Source organism: Pelecanus crispus, chromosome 1 (assembly GCF_030463565.1).
Source record: "Pelecanus crispus isolate bPelCri1 chromosome 1, bPelCri1.pri, whole genome shotgun sequence".
NCBI lineage: Eukaryota > Metazoa > Chordata > Aves > Pelecaniformes > Pelecanidae > Pelecanus > Pelecanus crispus.
In genome coordinates, this window is record NC_134643.1 from 153,212,864 (window position 1) to 153,232,204 (window position 19,341).

A 19,341-nucleotide genomic window follows, 5' to 3' on the forward strand; every position below is an offset into this window, starting at 1 on the left:
TGATGCTTTGAGAATAAGCACACAGCTTTCTTAGTAAGTGGTACCAGTAAACTTTTGAACTCATGGAAAAAGATGAAAGTCACTGTCAGCAAAACTACTTACATTAAGAAACTGCGATACCTAATGTATTTCTGCAATCTAAATTGTAATAAATAGCTATAGTTTGCTTGCATCATTCATTCACAGGCACGGCTGAGAAGAAAACCTAAATATTTTCTGAGACCTTTGCCAGCTAACGTGTGCACGGCAATAATTTGATGGCATGGCACCGTACACATAACGAACTGCGCTGTGGCACCGCAATAAGCTGGATTCACCCAGGATTCTGAGCCTATTCACCCACGCTCCTAAAGCCAAGGATAAACCCCATTTGTGAGGCCAGTGCTTAGTTTATGCCCACAGCCTCTACGGGCAAGACGAGCTTTGCAAGTAACATTTTATTGACACCATCTGATGCAATCAGAAAAAACAAAACAGGGCCTGCCTGGTAGCCTCCTACTTTTCTTCAACTTCTACCAGTCAGTCTAAACAGGAGGTCTTATCTCTGCGTACAAATCTTGTCTTCCCCTGTCCTCAGACAACACAGCTAAAACAAAACGACTATGGCCTGTAGAAGTAGTTAAGCTCTTCAACTTGAATATTGCTGAACTGTCAAAGCTACGACAGAATTTTCCAACAAGGCAGAAGAAAGGACAGGTTGACTCTATATCCTGGTGATGACCTTCAGCTTGTAGTGCTGGAGAGTCAGGTTTAGGCTCCTGCTCCTTATAAATATGTCATGAAAAAGAGGCCAAATCTATTAGTAGAACTTTCATGCTGGAGATACGAATCCAAGATCCCTGCTCTAGATCAGGGATCCCGCAACAGGTTTTGCGCATCTGTGCCCTGACCACCGAGATGTTGGGGATAACGGAGGGTTTTTTTCCGCAGGGAAAACTGTGCCAGCTTTCGAGATGCCACCTCCAGGAGGTCTGTTCACAGCACAGCTGAGAATCCCCAAGCCAGGGTAGATGCCTCCCTCCAGTGTCAATCAGGCACTTCCTTCCTATTAAAGAGAGGAATTTCTGCCTCTCTTCTTCCTGACCATTCCTGACTGAGTTAACTTCCCACGCCTGCATCCTTCCTTGCACATAAGCACCCAAGCAGAAGGACTCTTAAGAGCAGTGGCAGCATTAGTACTGCAAGAATCCCGCTCCGGATTTAATCCAAACCACTTTCTGTTCCTGACCGAGTTCCGGATTCATTTAAGATCACTGTTGTTGCCCTTGAAATGAAAAGGCAGGGTACTAACTTGAGGCCAAATTCAGTTCCTATTAAAAGTTAGTGTGAGTTACTACAGTGATCAATACAGGAGTCAAACAGAAACCTTGTTCCTGAACAACAGAGGAAAATAAAAATAGACTGTAACTCCTCACTGTAATGTATCTAAAATAAACACTGCAAGAACAGAACTTTTTAAAAGGAGACCTCTGTAGATCAAATGTATCTAATTACTATTAAATCTTCTGATAAAAGGTAACCTCTGTCACTCCAAAGCAAAGCTGGAGAACGATTTTTTTTTTTTCAGTACAGAAAATGCGTTTGTCCAGACTAGGAAACGTCTACAAAGATTTTTAGAAAGAACTGTTTGGAATTGAAAAAATTCTTCTAAAATGCAATGGATTCAATCTAAAATCACTGCAGATTTAGTACATAATATGAAACAAGACATTTCAGCATGCTTTTTATGTGGCTACAAACTGTACATAGTGGAATTTCATAGCCCCAAAGAATAATGCTCTTCAGAACTTTGTTGACGCCTCTGAACATCATTCAGATTCTGTGTACAAAACTACATAATTTAGAAACTTAATCTAGGTTTTTTTAACCATGGCAGTATATTTGAAATATGGTATTCATTTATGTTTGCATCTCCAAAGAAAAATGTAGAAAGATAACTTAAACTAGAGAATTCATAAAAAAAACTATATCAATTTAAAATTTTACTGCATAAAAATATGTACTTTTCAAATTATTTTAATAAATTAAATATCCCTAACATTTTTAATACATATCCCTGACAGTCTATAAAAGAGGGTTCTTGTTATAGAAAATAAATGGAACTCCGAAAGTACCCCCTTCATAAAACATATTTAACAATAATTATATTTTTTTTTCTTCAAGGAATGTAACAATATGTACAACTTCTCTATAATACTATACTATCAAAATAGTACAGGTTAAGCGTAGCAGGGTTCTGTAACCATACGATGGTAAAGTCACATTAAAGTGGAGGACAACTTAGGCCTCAGGCGAACGTTATCAGTGTGGAGCATCAGTTTCCGGATGGATCAGATAAGAAGGGGTAAATACAATCTTCTCATCTACAGTAGATTTCACAAGAGGTAGAGTTCAAGTGAAAATGAAAGAAATTTGGAATAAGGTGCATGCTCAGTATTTTCAATTCATTACTTGCTAAGGATTTTATACGAAAAGTTTTCAAGGATTCTTTCTTTTTCCTCTAAAGCAGATTTCCACGATCAGTTTGTAATCTTTTTAATATGAATCTGAAATAGAGAATCAGAAAAAAAGAAGTCATGTTTTAGGGTATTACATTTCTCAGTAACAAGAGGTAACCGTTTTCAGCGTTAGCCAAAATTTTGGGCTTCAACACACTGACAGATTGAAGACATCTCACATTTGCTGGTTTTATTTTTAAAAGGTTATACCACCTCTCACCTCATTCAGAATTGCCCAAACAGCTGAATTTTGTATCACTGAAAGCCGGAAAGATGAAATAGGGTTTAGGCTGGGGTCAACTGTTCCTTCAGCTACACCGTTTTCAAATTTCCCTGCAAAAGAAGCAAAAGTATATCCTCAATTAACTCCTGTTCAACAAGCTGAAGTACAAAATCTGTGTCCAGAAAAACACATCCGTAGTGTCACAATTCACAGGTGAAACCTACTGCTTGTGGCTGTAGTGTTGACTGGTGTCATTCGCAAAACAAAAGGCAGCCAGTTGGTTTTGATACCAGATTCAGCTTTTCAGCAGCAAACAAGATGGGATTTATCATCAGAGCACACCGATCTGAACAGGGTTACACATAAGAATAAAAGCTTTGGAACTGTCTAAGGGTATGAGCACCTCAAACTCTGGGAAGATTTTGGCACAGATTTTCATTTAATATCACGGAACTAAACATGAAGCCCCTGGCTTATGTGTGTTCAAGGAAGATTAAGGGCAAGGGATATCGTTCCTACTTAATGTATTCCTATTTAAAGGATCTTCAATTACATTAGAATGAGTAAGAATCCAATTTAAAAGCCAGTTAAACTTTACACTTACAACACAGACACAGCAACTGCAATTCATTAAGACGAAGAAACTTGCTTTTGTTATAACAGGGATGCCCAACCTATGTCCAGCAAGCTAAATACAAGCCATGAGTAAAATTTCTCTTCCTTGACAACAGCTACCCTGGCACTTTCCCCAAGAGCCGCTTGGCTATGGAAATGCGGATCTCATCTCATGACGAGACAGCTGATTGTCTGTAGGGTGGTTTCAAATCCAAGCCACGCACAACAGCTCACACAGAGGCACTCATGCAGCCACAGGACAGAAGGTGTATGAGGTGATCTCATACAACCTGGAAGTGCCGCTGCAATCATCTAGGCGATAGATCCCAGCAGAGAAGTTGGATGTAGCTGCACTACAACTAAGAGTCACCCTACGTCTTTGTTCAGTACATCAGTCTCAAAAGAAACATTGGCAACAATATTAAATAAAGCCTACAAGGTCATGTACCCAAAAAAGAATGATGAAAACCCAGTTTTAGGTTTGTCTGGGTTTTAATGAAGATGTCTTAACTGTTGCAATAGTAACAATACACATTTCTTTCTACTGTGACATACCTATCCTGAAGTAACCATCCTCTAAGCGTTTGTCTTTGGTTTCTTTGCTTAATACCAGTTCTTCATTCTGGAACAACAAAGCACAAATGAGATCATTTATTTTGACATATGACTTTGCCACGGAAAGACAAATGTGTATGCACTCTTGTTATATATTCAGCATCCATCTTTTCTAAATAATTATGAACCAGCCTAGAATAGTAATTTATAGCCTTAGACAAGCCAATACAAAAAAAGAAAAAGCAGCAGTGTTCCAGAACTGAATGGTATTTGGCTTCAAAGTAGAAAAAAGAAGTACTTTAAGCACCCCACGTAACTTGAATCTTAACTGCCATGTGAACAGAATACATAGCAGATACTGGCATACACAGTAGAAGAAAAGCAAAGGCAGGATCTTGCTGCCTTTTCCTATGGTTGAACCAGAGATTTCTCTCAGGACAAATGAAACTTACAGCTTGCTTTCTGATGTAAGAATCTGGGCAAGATGAAAAGCCATCAGACCAGTGAGGAGAGCATTGCAATTACCACTGCCTCACTAAGAAGGGCTGGGTATCAATTAAGTTTCTTTAATAAGCACACAAAAATGAGATTGTAGACCACAGCTTCAAAAACAGCTGGAAAATTACAACCAGAATCACATGATCCAATACTAAAAGGCCCACTGTAAGAATTTCCTAATTTCAATTAAAAATGTTTGACAAAACAGGAGATTAAATCCATCAGCTCTTTTTTCTTTTTTTTTTAAATTCCTACTTTTAAGGGAGGCTGCTGAAAAAGTGGTGGGGTTTTTTGGTTTTGGGAGTCTTTGGGGGGTTTTTTTTGGGTGGGGGGGAGGTGGTGGTGGTGGTGGTGGTGGGGGGGTTTGTTTGTTTGTTTGGGGTTTTTTGAGTGTGTTGCTTGAGTCCCAGACAAATCCAGTTTGGGGGTACTCTGGTTTCTAAGGGTTGGGTTTTGTTTTTCTGAATTCCACTCAGGGTCAAAGTACCTGAACAGGCTTCCAGCTCTAATGAAGTCCATGATGGAGAAATCATTCCCTCAGGACAGTACCTATAATTCTGCAGCTGCTGTCCTCATATTGGTGACATTTTCTGCTGACACCAATGGCTTAGGAACAGGCCAGATGCAGAATTTCCTGTTTACCTTTCCACAAATTGTGTCAATAGCAATGGAAGCTCAGTAGCATTACTTCCTTAAGGGATGCTCCACTTTGAGGGACATTTCAAGTGTAGCCAAAAAAAGAGATGCTTGATACACATTTTTTCTCATTATCTTGTGCATTCTTGTGGTATCTCAGGCCCAGATGAAGTGAGGGCTGCTGCTGGTTTTTGTGGTTGAATATATTTCCAATGATCTTGAGAAACAAAACCCATAAATCTTATAATATAATATAATATAATATAATATAATATAATATATCCCACATATCATGTTGTATAATTAGAATCAAACTGACAAACTTCTTTTTAGGGGTGAGGGTGGTCAGAAATTCCTATTTTTGCTCCCTCCCAGGAAGGCAGACTTCAAGAATGGAGAAGTGAACTCCTCCATGATCATTTACTTCTTTTTTTTAATAAAAGAAAAAAAGAAAGAAAAAAAAAAAAAGATTCAGCATATGGTAATTTCGGCACAAATTTTGAGATACCTACACCAGGTGTATGGGAAAAGATAGAAATACTTTGCTATTTTAATACTAAATAAAATAAACTTGTCTGAAGTAGTGCTTAATCCTCTGACAGAACTTTGTTATATAAATGGTTAGCTATAATATGTAGTTGAAGAAAAAGAACCCACACCATCTGGCTTCAAGCAAGAATATACTTTAGATAGTGTAGTGCCCTCCTGAGAGAAAACTCAGGCTTATTTATGGGGCAGGGGGAAGAAATCAGGAGAAAGGAACACATTTGGTTTAAGAGTCCAGATATGTCAGTATCTAGCAAAGTTCAGAAGTGTGTCAATTCCTGAACCAAGATGTTTTTACTAAGTCAAAAAGCACATTGACTTAGCTTTCCCATTTTCCAAAATACACAGGAGAGGATAGATTGGTTATTTTTTTGTTTTAAATAGTAGCAGTGAATTGGAAGAAAATGAGCTTGTTCACCTCCAAATTACCAACAGCACTTGTAGCAGACTGCACTCTGAAGGAGCATCTGAACAGTCACAATAGCTGTCTGTTAATAGATCCAATTAAGAAAAGAAAAAGTGTGACAGCATTTGAGCATAAAAACATCATACAGTTAAAAAAAGAAGCATTCATGTCTCCCTCATCCTGTTAAAAAAGTCAATAAAATTAGGAGGCTTTGCTTTTATCCTATAACAGAGAAGACACAAATCAATAAATTCATACCTGAAAAGGCAAAACTTCCACAGTTGTGTTTAGAAGTATGTCTCCTGGATGCTCTGGATTGCCACTGTGAAACAAGTACCTATAAATGAAAAGGGAAAAATAAAACTGTCTACATATGTCAGTCAGAATTAGCAGCTAAGTGACCATCTTATATGTTAATAGTCACATTATGGATGTTATGATGATAAACGTAACATTTATACTGGACCTACATCAGCTGGCGATAAGAAATGAAAGATGGTTTCCCATACTACTGTAGTGGAAAGGGCAAAAATATTTCTTTTTTTGAAGAGTAGTTGGGCAGTATTTTGCTTAGAAAGGAACATCCCATAATCTGATCTTGACAGATTGGATTGTACAAAGTGACCAGCACTGTAGTCATTATTGCCTGGCATGCAGTGGTATCGCCTCCAGAAGCAGGAGCCCTGCCTTCCCTCAGCCTCTCCCCATCGCTCCCCACCACGCACCACCCCCTCCTTGTGCCCACAGAATCAACTCTGCGGATCCATTCTGAACCAGTTCTGGGAATTTATCCAAGTCAACATTTTGCCAGGCCAGTTTTCCCCAAGACCAGCTCTCCACTCTGTTTCATTGCAAAGTCTCATTAATGACTGTGCCAGGAATTCCCGACCCATATCCACACCCTTAATGTTACCTGAATTCAAACTTCTATTCCAAAGACAGATTTTTCTTCTTTAAACAAAAGCATATTTTTGATGTGTATAGACACACGGAAAAGGATTTTTTGTTTTTCCACCTGACAAAGTGCCCATTACCCTTATTCCGTTGTGCATTTAATGAAATGTCTCCTTTTTTTAAAAATGGGACAGAGTAAATATCTTCAAAACTGTATCAAAACCACCCCTATACATACCAAGCAGTGAAGTGCAAGTGTTCGAATTCTAGCTGCCCACTCTCAAACAGCTTTTGCAATACTACGCATGTGTAAATAATGTTACAAAAGACACAGTTTAATTCCCCTTTCTCTATATATAACACAAACTTCATACTCTTTTGAATACATATTATGTAAACAAGTAACAATATTTTCTACCACTAGGTGGTATCAACGCTTGAAAAATTGTTCATCTCTTACCATTTTTTTTCTAGTGGACCACCGAATTTATTCAGATTACTGTCAAAAACTACCTAGATTTACACCTACTCAGATGACACTTTTAACAAGCCTATTTTGCTTTTAATAGTTTAAATGAATATGTAAAAATCTATCAACCCATTTCAAACCTTTCTTCAATTGGAACTTAGAGAAATTAACAGTAAGCACCATCTTCGGCATTAAATACATCACCAACCAGGGACAAAATTAGTTCAGAAATTATCACTTGATTAGAATTACAAACGTTAGCTCAATTTGCAATTTATTAAGACATAATTGGAGATGCAAATTCCAGTTTGTCTTTACCCAATATGTCTGAAGCCAGGTAATTACTTGCCATTAATCCATACTCCACAGCTACAAGACAAGAAGTAGAAGAAAACAGAGCGCTCTCACCCTGACTTAGAAATGTCTGTGATCCCAAAATTATAGAAGCATTTTTAAAAAATACAAACACACACACACACATATATCTTTTATCAAGGCTTAGAAAAGGAGTAAAACCACACACTGATGTAAGAAAGCTACACTGATTTCTATTGCACTGGTTTCAGCAGACCTGCACAGATTGAACTGCAAAACAAAACCGGATTCAGTAAGCTTCAGCACTGTATGTGCTTCAAGAAAAAGAATTTCCCTACTGTAGTTCAATGTAAAGGTTAGTCAGTTCTAAAGTACACACGCTACCTAAAACATCCACAGCTCTTCCAAGAAAAATCTTGTGTCTTTTTCTAAACATTAGTGACATCCAAAAAATCCCAAAGACTTAATTATCCTTTCTAGGAAGATGCCTTTATTATATGTTTCAATAATAAGCAAAACAAAACTCTTGGCAAAGCTGACCAGAAGAGGACTAAAAGTATCTTCTTCTGTCTTCTGACCTAGCAGATCTAACTTGCCTTCCTTTAGTCTGTCAGATATCCTAATCGTTACTGGGAATTTTTCTCTTGAAAACACTGAAAATCCTAAGGAGACTTATTTTAAAATGTAAGCGATCGGACACTCACACTGAAGGTGCTGCCATCAAACACTCCAACCAAACCACAAGCACAGTGGTTTTCCTTAGTGTTTCTAGTACACAAACCTTATTTCTGAGAAGACACACCTAAAAAGCCACAAAGAAACTCCTTCTGAGCTGTGATCACTGTGCGCTCAAATGAACAATACTGGGTTTAGGATGTTTGGGTGGGGGTTTTTTCGGGGGGGGCAGACAGGGGGGAAGTCGTGGTGGTGGGCTGGCTTTTTGTTTGTCTGGGGGCTTGGTTTGGGGGTGTGGGGTGTGTATGTATTTATTTGGTTTTTGTTTATCTGTTTTTAAAAACAGCCCTGTGTCCATACAACCACAGCCAATGATTTCTCTCACTTAGACAAAGTTATAGAGATTAAAAATAGAACTATGAACATACATACACAGTTCACATCTATGATAAATCTTTTGCTTAGAAATAAAACTTACAAAATAAAAAAATTGATTTGAAATAAAATTTAATTTACAAATAAACAGACCTTCTACAGGTCCTAAAAGAAGTGTCATTAGCTGTTCTTTTGTAAAACTTGCCTCCCTGACATACTGATAAATCACAAGTTTTCAAGGTTTTCAGACTATGAAAGATTTTTTTGGGGGTACAGAGACTGAAAGACACGGAAGTAGCTGTGCTTTTGGCTAAGTTATTCTGACATCTGTCCTGGGATTTACAGGTGACAGTCCATGTGAACACTAAAAACATACTTCTTCCCCCCCCAGTTAACTGACATTTTTCTTAGGATGGAATCACTAAGATACTCTTGTCTACCTGCTGCTTAAACATAACACTTTATGAACCATTCTTTCAAAATAAAATTCTGGAAGTCATAGACTTCTAAATATAGTAATCCCAAACAAATACAAATTCACCTAAAGTTAAAAAAAATACTACTATTACCTTACGGAATATTACTTCACAGCTTTATTACAAAATACAAACATTGGACATATTTGGACATTCTTGATGGAAGTCATCAGAGAAAAGTAACTCTAACTTACAACTGGTAAATGAAATACTAATGTCACTGAACCTTAGAGAACCTTTTTCTCTGACAGTATCTTTTTAAAGACACACAGGTCAAAGATAAGAACTAGCTACTGTAGGTATTCCAAACCAGAGACAACCTCCCCCATGCCAGAAGCTACTACATGTATGAACCAACTTGCATAAATTCTCGTCATCATCTCAATGCAGTATGAGATGAATAGAGGATGCTAGACAGTAACATCTCATGTAGCCAAAAAAAAAAGTACATAATAAAATTTAAAGAGCCCTGAAGGTTTAAAAAACAACCAACCAACCAACCAACAAAATGGAACAAAGTCAAAGTTGCAAAGAAAACTTCAGTTGTCATGCTCAGTGACTTGAGTATTTACTCAGATTGAGGGTTTGACTTCTTCCTATCGAGGTAGGTATCACCTATAAAATCAAGTCAACTAGAGGGATAAACACCCACAAAAACCAACAAGCTGAAACAAATATTCATACATATCCTAACACACAAAGGGAGAGGCGGGCAGAAGCATTACTACGCTGATGAAAGATATCATTAGCTTGCCAAAGCAGTTAACTGTTACAGTACTGCAGAAGCCTACCCTCAGGTTCACAACTACCCCAGCAGTGAGCACCTGAAAAGATTCTCTTCTTTTGTAGCATCCCCCAGAAGATGCGTATAAATTAATATCAGTATTACTAATCCGCGCTGTTAGCTTTAATATTCTTCTTTGAATAGCTAAACTTTTCCATCTTGGAGCACTAATCCATCACCTGTACTTTCAAAAAAAAAAAAAAAATCCCAACTACACACACTTCTTTACCCTCCCCCTATTTTGCTTATGAAGGGAACGTATTATCTCTTCTTTCCCTCACATCAAAGCATATTTAGGCCCAGGAAGCTGTTATCCTCTCTATTACCTAATTTGTTTTCTTTAGGCATTAAAAAAAAAAATCTTACTGTCTTTTATATTTTATTTAAATAAATAGAAGTGCTAATGATTTTTTTTCATATATATAGAGAAAGTGTGATTCTATGCATTCTCTGTTTTGTTGAGCAATTAAAAATTAGAACAGAACACACAATAACTTTATCACTAAATTATGGCAGCTTTATAAAAGGAAATAATATACAAAAATTCTTTAAAAAGCACAATTCACATCCACTGTCAATATATTTGGGGTTTGTTTTGAAGGAAAGAAAAGACTTATCTCATTTGATGCTAAACAAATATTCTAAGAATCTATTTATGAACACAGTCCTTTGTGCTCTGTAAATATTGGGAATCAAATCCTTTTCTCTATGTATTCTCTTTACGTCTCTTTTTAGCAATCTGATATATTTTAGTATATCCCATTTTCAGAAAAGGAAAAGAGGTAGGGAGGCAGAGAGGAAACCTTTCCTTCCACATTTTAGCAAATCTTCCAGAGCAACATGCAGCATATCAGTTTTTAATTCTGCACAACATGAATTTCTATAAAAACAACATTCAGTCAGCAAATTTTTGGCTCTCTACAGATGCCATCATCCACTACAAGAGTCATTATTCACCAATTCTATCCAGTATTTTTGATCACTGGATGCAAATGTGGTAAAAGAAATCTAATCTACCTCCTCTGTGTCATTTTCCCAGAATCCTCATTAGGAAATGTTATTTTACTGTCACTGGAAACCAGTATTAACCATGCATCATTTCCTCGTGCAAAATACAAACAGAAGAGGAATAATTTCTTTTTCTTCTCTCAAGCTCAATTTCTTCTCCTATCCTTTATGCCTCTTACCCACTCTTTTTGCAAAAATTGCTCGTATTTCAAAAAAACCTTTAATTCCTCAACTCTCTCTATATACCCACCAAGTACTCACAATAGGTAAGCAATCTAATGGGAGGTTTCTATCTTGTTGTTACAGTTTCCAATTTGGGGGGGGGGGGGGGAACAACCCCAAAACACAAACACCAAATAAAGAGGAATGTTTACCCCATTAACTTCTATGCAAAATGCCCAGTAAGATTTCATTTCCTCTGCCAAAACCAGCCAGTCTAATTGTCCATATATAACTGGGCTGCATGTTTGAGAGCTGCAAGGGATGAATTCCCCATTTTTACAGACATGCTGAACTAGCACACCAAAAGGAGAGAATTTTTCACATTTGTCAAAGGACCACAAAGTAGCCTGACTGAAGAGGTGATGGGGGGATTTGGGGGAGCGGTCTTTTTTATCCAATGCACACCTAAGAAATTAATTTTCTCACACCACTTTAAAAGTCAATCTAAATCTTTTAATAAGGTTACCCATACCATTTCCTAACTTTCTTCAACTGCGCGATATGTGTAGAAAGCATTTAGCTGGGTAAGAAAATCTCATTCCCAGTGAGGACTGTGAGACCAGCTTTCTAAACCTGCATTGTGCTCTCTGGAGTATGCACACATCAACTGCGATAGAGTTTGGCATTAATTTCATTTTAACTATTTTTAATTTATCATTTTGGATGTGGTTTGGGTTTTTTGGCATTTTGTGGTTGGGTGGGAGGTTTTTTTGTATGTTTGGGATTTTTGTTGTTGGTGGTTTGGTTTTTTTTTAAGGGAGAGGCTGTTCTCTGTCCTGAAATCTCTGCTCTTCTCTTTAAGGAAGGTACTCATTTTTCCACATCAATAAAAAAGGCTCTTACGTTCTTTTGCAAGGTTATTTCTGCTGAATTTTTAATCCAGTGAAATGTAGAAAGGCCTTGGGGTTTTTTTTGTTTTGTTTTAATATGTGTGTGTGTACATAAACATTTTTTTCGCCCCAGCTTAATTCTCCAGAAGCACAGATAACAACTCCATTCAGTTTTCTTAAATGTAGGCATTTGCCACCATCTGAGATGCACTTGGGTATGAGACCTCGTCACAGGCTGGCAAGATGCAATTATGACATCTCAGAGACTCAAGCCCTTCTGGAAATCAGGTGAAGTATTTCAGGATATCTCAAGTGGCATTAGGCATCTAACATTTAGGCAACAGCATTAAGCCTCTAAGATTTCTGACTAAGAACTGTAAACCGAGGAACACCGCCAAATACACAAATCTTGAATATTAGTGCCATTAAGTAGGAAGCAGCATGTCCTTGGCTCAGGCAGCTCTTTTCTTCTGTCTCTGATCCATACTTTGGGTTTTTTTTCGCCTTTTCATATGAAGTTCTTGCCTCATTGTTATGGGCAGAGTTCCGTGCCCAGAGCAAACAGCATCAGTGGCTGGGAGCCTGCCTGCCAAATCCCTGCTGTCAGTGCATCCATTTGAGGATGTTCTACTCATTAGTACAGAAGCTTATGTAAACACAGAAACCAAAGTCCTCAAATTCTCTTTTTTGTATACACTAAAAGTATTATCCCACCTGAAATATATTAACACCAAAACATTGAAAATAATAAATTAAGAGACTTTCAAATTTTTCCTATCAACTGATACCACCATTAAAGCTTAATATAATGAAGATGATGTTAAACTTTAATAACCTATATTATATCTTTAGAATCAGAAAAAAGATTATTTCTAAATCATGCACTCTGTGTGTGTGCACATGTATGTGACTTCAGCTAAAATTGCTGAAGAAAGGTTGAATGTATTGCATTGCGCTGAAGGAGAATTTCTGCACTGAACAGTGATTATGAACAAAGAACAGCTTATACATCAGTCAAGCTACTGCTGTACTAATCTAAAACCCAAACAATTTTGCAGTTCCTTAGGTTTTAAGTGGTTGTTACTGCAAAAGCAAATTATGAGAAAGTTCCACTTCACTGCCAGTTTTGGAAAGCTGTTAGAAAGTCTTTTTTTCCTCTGTAATGCATTTGATCTCTCTACCCACAGGAGGACTTGCATCCCACAGGATGGATAATTAACTACATTTTAGATACATACATGACCAACTGCTATGATACTTTTTTTTTGTAACTTTGTTGTACTTAAAAAAAAATATTACTTAAATTCCTTTTAAGTTGTCACTGCTAGAGAACCTATTTTAAAAGCTGTGTTTATTTTTCTTTACAATGAAGTGGCAGTAATAACAGACAAGCAACTGTCACTTTTTCTACAGGTATTTTTCAGCACTGTTACAACAATTTCCAGGCAAAGTAACGCATATGTTTAGTTACAAGGAGCCCAGCAAGGTACTCTTCACACTCAATACATTGATTTTTCTAGCTTAAATAGTCAAATATATGTATTTCTTGCATGAGTGGGAATTCTATGTTGTGAGAAGATGCCACGGGAAATATATGTAAGGTTAACATCACATGTTCCTGGGATTCCAGGGTCAACAATATGGAAAATTAGATGATTAGTCTCAAATACTGCACACCCAGTATCTACACCAGTATCAGAATACAAAATAGTAAATGTAATCTACAAGCTGGTTTGTCAAAGTATTAAGATGTCAGTTCAAAGCTGAAATTCCAGTCAGCAAGTTCTACCTCATAAAATCACTTTATTAATAATCAATGTCACGTTAGGATGACTACCCAATAACTTGCTAGAAGAACACCACAACTATGGGGCAACTACAGAGTCAAAAGCAGTGCTGGGGGGGACGCAGAATAGTCCCTGCCCACCCCCCCCAACTCTGCTAATCCTTTTGAAAACATTCAAAGTCACACTACAACGCAGTTACATACAAGAAAGGATGGGCCTCGTATTTTAAAAATATAAAGCAAATGTAGATATACATACCAGTGAGGTTAGGGTGGGGTTTGGTTTTTGGTGGGGTTGGGTTGGGTTTGGTTTTTTTTTTCCGTAGTATAAAACACATCCTTGTCTTTTCCTGCAGCTTTTTTTTTTAAAATAAAGATCAGTATTTGAAAGCAATTTATTCTGAAATAAACCTGAAGCCCTTTTTATAAATATCCACTCTAAATTCCTATTGCAGAAAAGCTGACAAGTGTAAACATAATCTAATTAAAACAGCCACAGGTTATGCACTTTCAAGGGCTTCTTTGATGTAATTAGTGCACGTTCTTTGAAAACAATATCTGATTTGTGTCAATCACATCTATAGGGAGGACTCTGAAACTTAGGCAGGCAAAACAAAGGCAGTTGTGATGATGATGGACACAACCACAATCACTTAAGTGCTGCAATGGAACGTCTTTCTGGGACGTGTTTTGGTTTTGGTTTGGTTTTAAACCAGGATCACATTCAAAGTTTATTACCTCTGTTCAAGATTCACTACTCATCCACCAGTATTTCAGAGATTCCTACATACAAAAAACCCTCAAACAAAGCAATGTCTAAAGTCAAAAGCTCTTCACAATGAGCTGCTTGGGTACAACCTTCCTCACCAACATCTCTGAAGAAAAGAGTAACTAGTAAAGAAAAGAAGTATCTTGAATCTGTTATTTATAGTGAGGAAAACGAATTTACATTCCATACTAGCACTAAAGTAGTAATAATGTATGTTTCATAAAGAAACTCTTAAATATAACCATGGGCTTTAATAATTGAATGTGGGCTTGGAACAACAGTGTACATACCAAAATAGCAAAGTTGATTTCAATAATTAGATAACAACCTAAGGGAACAGAAATTCAGTATTTCTTGTCTTCACAATGTAGGCTGTTTTGAACATTTAGAAAACAGTCCATCCATTTATTTAGAAAAAAAACCAAGAAACCAAAACCAAACCACACCTTCAACACTGCTGTGCAATTTATTTGTAAGAGGAAAGTCAGTGGATCTACTATCATTCTCAAGGATACGCTGCTGAAAGAGAGGTATGTATCATCTTACTGCAAAAATAAGAATGAGATCCTAGCTTGCTATTAAGGGACTTCAGTGTTGTGGCTGGAGATCTTTTGCTTGGGAAAAAATGAAGAAGGTTCAGTACAAGAGCTGTTACTAAAACGAGCGTTAGACAATTTCGAGGTACACATCCCTGTTCTCCAGGTGTGGTTTAGAACAAGCACCATCTGACTGTTCCATATTCAGCAGGCATCTGCCAACCAGGTCTTGCACAAAGTAGCCACAAATGTTACTTTCTGCCTAGTGAAGTGAGCTCAGTTCTCACTTTAAACTATTAAGAGATCCTTGCCAGTGTTATCCCTGACAATATTCTCAGATCTCAAAAATGAAGTATTTACAGACTTAATGAAAGCTAATTACTGAACTGCTATACTCAGCAGAAAATTTAAATTCAGTTCAGCAAAACTTTTGGCATGGAAAAATAAACTATAGGAACAAGTTAGTGCTCTGTCAGTGTGACAGACTTGCCATTCATTCCTTCAGAGTTGTGGTCAGTATTTCCATTGAAAAACTTGTTTATCAAGAATTTATTATGGGAGTTATTAAGCAGCTACACCTCAAACTGACTTGGTAGACAAAATTTTCTGTAAATTCAAAGAGCTTTTCTATTACTTAAAAAAAAAAGAAAAAAAGGAAAAACTGTTGCATCCCTTCACAAACACAGGATGGCTTTCAAAAGCATATTTTCTACTCTTAATTCCCACAGTCAGATGTATCTCCCCACCAGGTAAGTCTACCTAACACTCAGTCCATTTTCCCTTTTCTGTGTTTCAACCTGCAAGTCACAGTTTTATTTTTGACTGCCTCAGCAAGCATCCTTGAAATATCAGGAAACATCATCACTCCACTTGACCTTTACCTACCAAAATCTGCTGCTGCTGAAGGTAAGGAGACAAACAAAAACAAGTCCCAACAATTTGAGATTACATCACCTGTAGCCCTAATCAGCCACTGACTTCAGAAAGGCAAAATACTGCATTTTTGAGGACACTGTGGCAACAGAAGCTAAAATCGTAATAAACTTTGAAATGGCTTACAATGATAGCTCAAACAACGTTAAGTCTGAACAGGTAGCATCATTCTAATTGGTGGACTTCCTTTAAGGAAGCAACAGAATACAATATGTCCCCTTTCTTCCAGCATTAAAATGCATTTCTTCAACAAATGGAAATAACAACAACAACAACAACAAAATTATATCATCCTCTACTGCTGGGACTGCTCTTAACACAGCAGGTAGATGTAGCTACCTTAGGCCTAGCTGCAATTTTCTAGGGCACAATAATGAATGCTATCTTCCCACCTTTTGTGCAGATAATTAGTACTCGCTCATTCCCCCAATTCCCTCACCATTAAGGTAATACATATCAAAAAATATTTTCTTCAGACCTGTGCATGCCATTTTTTAAATAACAGTGCTGACCTATGACACTTGCTAGCAATGCTTTCCAAAATTGCCGTTGTGGATTTGATTCATCCTAATCCACCCAAGATCAACATTTGCTGCTTAGTTACCCTGTTCCTAATGTAGATGCATGTAATTAAAAAAAAAAAAAAAACCAAACCAACCAAACAAAAAAACCCAACCAAACACACAAATTGGACAATGTTTGCTTCATAACTTTGAATCATAACTTTGAAAAGGAAAATTTGATCAAAAATACATCAATTAATTCATATATCTGAGTTGAAAAATATGTATTTTTTAAACTATTGGCACAGGATAAAAAAGATTCTGCCTTTAATCCAAGGAGGTATGGCAGTCATATTCATCAACACATGCATCTTGGAAAGCTAACCAGGAAAGTCTTTTAAAGCATAGCAATCAACTGGGAGAGTAATTTGACATCGCAAACGACAAATTTGAGTTTCATAGGTCAGACTAGTTTGGAACAACATAGTAACAAAGAAACTACTGATCTTCACTGTTGTGCTAAGCCAAGGTGAACACTTAGCCTTTCATTACCGACCAAGGCGCAGAAGTTGACTAATTGGATTCAGTTCAGGACTGCAAAAAGGGCTGCTTCACAAGAAAAGCATCCAGTCAAATTGATCCAAGGAAACTTTACTCTACCAGACTACAGGTACTGGCCTCAAAAAACCACATAAAGTGTGTGAAGAAAGGAGAAAAGGAATCCACTAACATAGCAACACTTAAACAGACACTAAATAAACAATTTATTTTATAAGTCTTGGACTACTATGTTGGCAAGATAGTAGAAAGCAAAGCAGCAAATGAGTCTCAATAAAACTAAAGGATTACTACACTCTAAAGCGCAAACTCTATTATCCTTATTTAATCTGACTAGTAGCTAAAAAGAAGTCACCTTTAGTCCTCTAACAAATCACAGATATTTGTATTTCAAGGGCACGCCCCCTCCTTTTCTTTTTTTTCCTTAAATTTAATTTTTTTTTTAAATAGGTCAACTTGGAGTCTTAGCACGGTGACTTTTTTCAAGCCCTACAGCTACATCTAAAAAAACATTACCCTTCAGAGTTCCCAGCTTTCAGGTCTGGGGACATCGTGATATGCTCCAGCAAAATTTCTGATCTGGACAATCAAGGGACCAAGGCTGCAGGGCACAACATACTGTACCACACACCATGCTGTAAATCACTCTGTAATTAGAAGCAGACCAACCAAATACAAATAGAATCAAATTGGCTTCTTTTAAATTCTCTTATGAGCTGCCAGAGAAGCACTGGTTTTGAATTGCAATTATCAAAAAGGTTCTGGATTAAATTAAAAAAAAAAAAAAAAAAAAGCAAGACAAAATTTACAGTAGTAAAAGAATTAGGGAAGACACTAATGATCATCTTTTCAGCTGAACTCCAAAGACCCTACACCATTTCACTTTAGTTTATAATGACAGCCCCAAATTCTATCTTCAAGCATTCCTGGTGAACAAGCAGCTTTAGATATGAGACCAAAGGCAAATAATTACTAACCTTTCTACATTGACTGGCTTGTCAAATTTAAATAGAATATAATCCCCAGCAACTGGTGTGACAGCCCAGAAAAAATCTTCCCCTACGTAGGTTTTTTCTAGCGTATGCCCTTGGTAGACTTTTAAAGATGTCGAAACCTCTGCAGGTGGATTCACGTGGATTTTATGCAGTAATGGTTTCAGGAAGTCTTTATCCTAATTGAAAGAAAGACAAACATCATGCTGGTCAGATAACCTGTTTTATTATGCTCTTTTCCCAAGTGGTTACACTTAAACACTTGCATCAAATGGAAAACGAATGCATTACTCTTTTTTGGGTGTATCAGATCTAGTACTGATTAATAGGATGAACATGCCATTAAAGTAAAAAAAATCAGAAAAAACATCTCCTAACAAAAATCCACAAAAATAAACTGAGATTAGCACTTCTTATTCTTGAGAGCAACCAGTTTAAATCAGACTTCATTTCTACTGGAGTAATATACAACATGCTTGAAAATATCAGACAACAAGAAAATGCCTGTTTTCTCAAAGGCTACAAAGCTTTTCATTTAATCAGCCTGCTCTGGAAGGGAAGGAAAATTTTAGCTACTAACTGTGAGTTTCTGGATCTTCCCTGCTAGAGAGGAGTGGAGGCCAACATGCTGGAAAAGAGAAGGCCTGAAGCGTATCCGTAGGTTAGATTTCTGTCGATCACAATGTTTCTGAAATGGGGAGGGGGGGTAAAAAAAAAAAAAAAAAAAAAAAATCACATTTAGTAAAACCAACACAAGGAACCAACACAAGGTTACTGAGTTTTTACTGCAAGTATGTGATGTTACATGAACCAAAAAGACTCCACAAGAACCCAGACCTATTCATCTAGTTGTTCCCGTTTTCATTCCAGAAAGCTACCAAGACTGCTGTGCAAATATAATACTGTTCACGGTTCTTACACAGAACCTGTTTATTCAGTCTTTCAGCAAGGGTGCTACTTGAGAAATGAAGGATCAAAATCCAAAGTTTATTCCCCATTCGGAACCTTCTCTATGACTGCTATCCAAGCAGTGGCATTCTGCAGAGCCTCAGTGGGGGTTACATGAATGAGTTTATTTTAGGACTGTTACACACAGAAACTAACTAGACTTCTGCTTTTCATTCTGCTGCATCCATCTCCAAAATCTGAAACAATAACAGGTATAATGCCTCTGAGAACTGTCTCTCTAAAGTTCTTTTTGAGACTGAAATCTTGGTAGGAAGACAGACTCTTTCAGGA

The 19,341-nt window shown here is 37.1% G+C and overlaps 1 protein-coding gene across 1 annotated transcript in view; it reads right to left on the bottom strand.

Annotated features, from left to right (window-relative positions):
- Positions 1 to 2,070: 2,070 nt before the first annotated feature.
- MGAT4A (alpha-1,3-mannosyl-glycoprotein 4-beta-N-acetylglucosaminyltransferase A) overlaps positions 2,071 to 19,341 on the bottom strand; it is an 81,410-nt gene continuing 64,139 nt past the window's right edge. Inside the window, exons 10-15 of the mRNA XM_075724741.1 lie at positions 18,683 to 18,790; positions 18,088 to 18,281; positions 6,236 to 6,314; positions 3,892 to 3,958; positions 2,719 to 2,831; positions 2,071 to 2,546 (exon numbers count right to left, since the gene is read on the bottom strand). Of these exons, the coding sequence (XP_075580856.1) occupies positions 2,520 to 2,546; positions 2,719 to 2,831; positions 3,892 to 3,958; positions 6,236 to 6,314; positions 18,088 to 18,281; positions 18,683 to 18,790 (588 nt within the window). The 3' untranslated portion in view covers positions 2,071 to 2,519. The remainder of the gene's footprint in view (positions 2,547 to 2,718; positions 2,832 to 3,891; positions 3,959 to 6,235; positions 6,315 to 18,087; positions 18,282 to 18,682; positions 18,791 to 19,341) is intronic.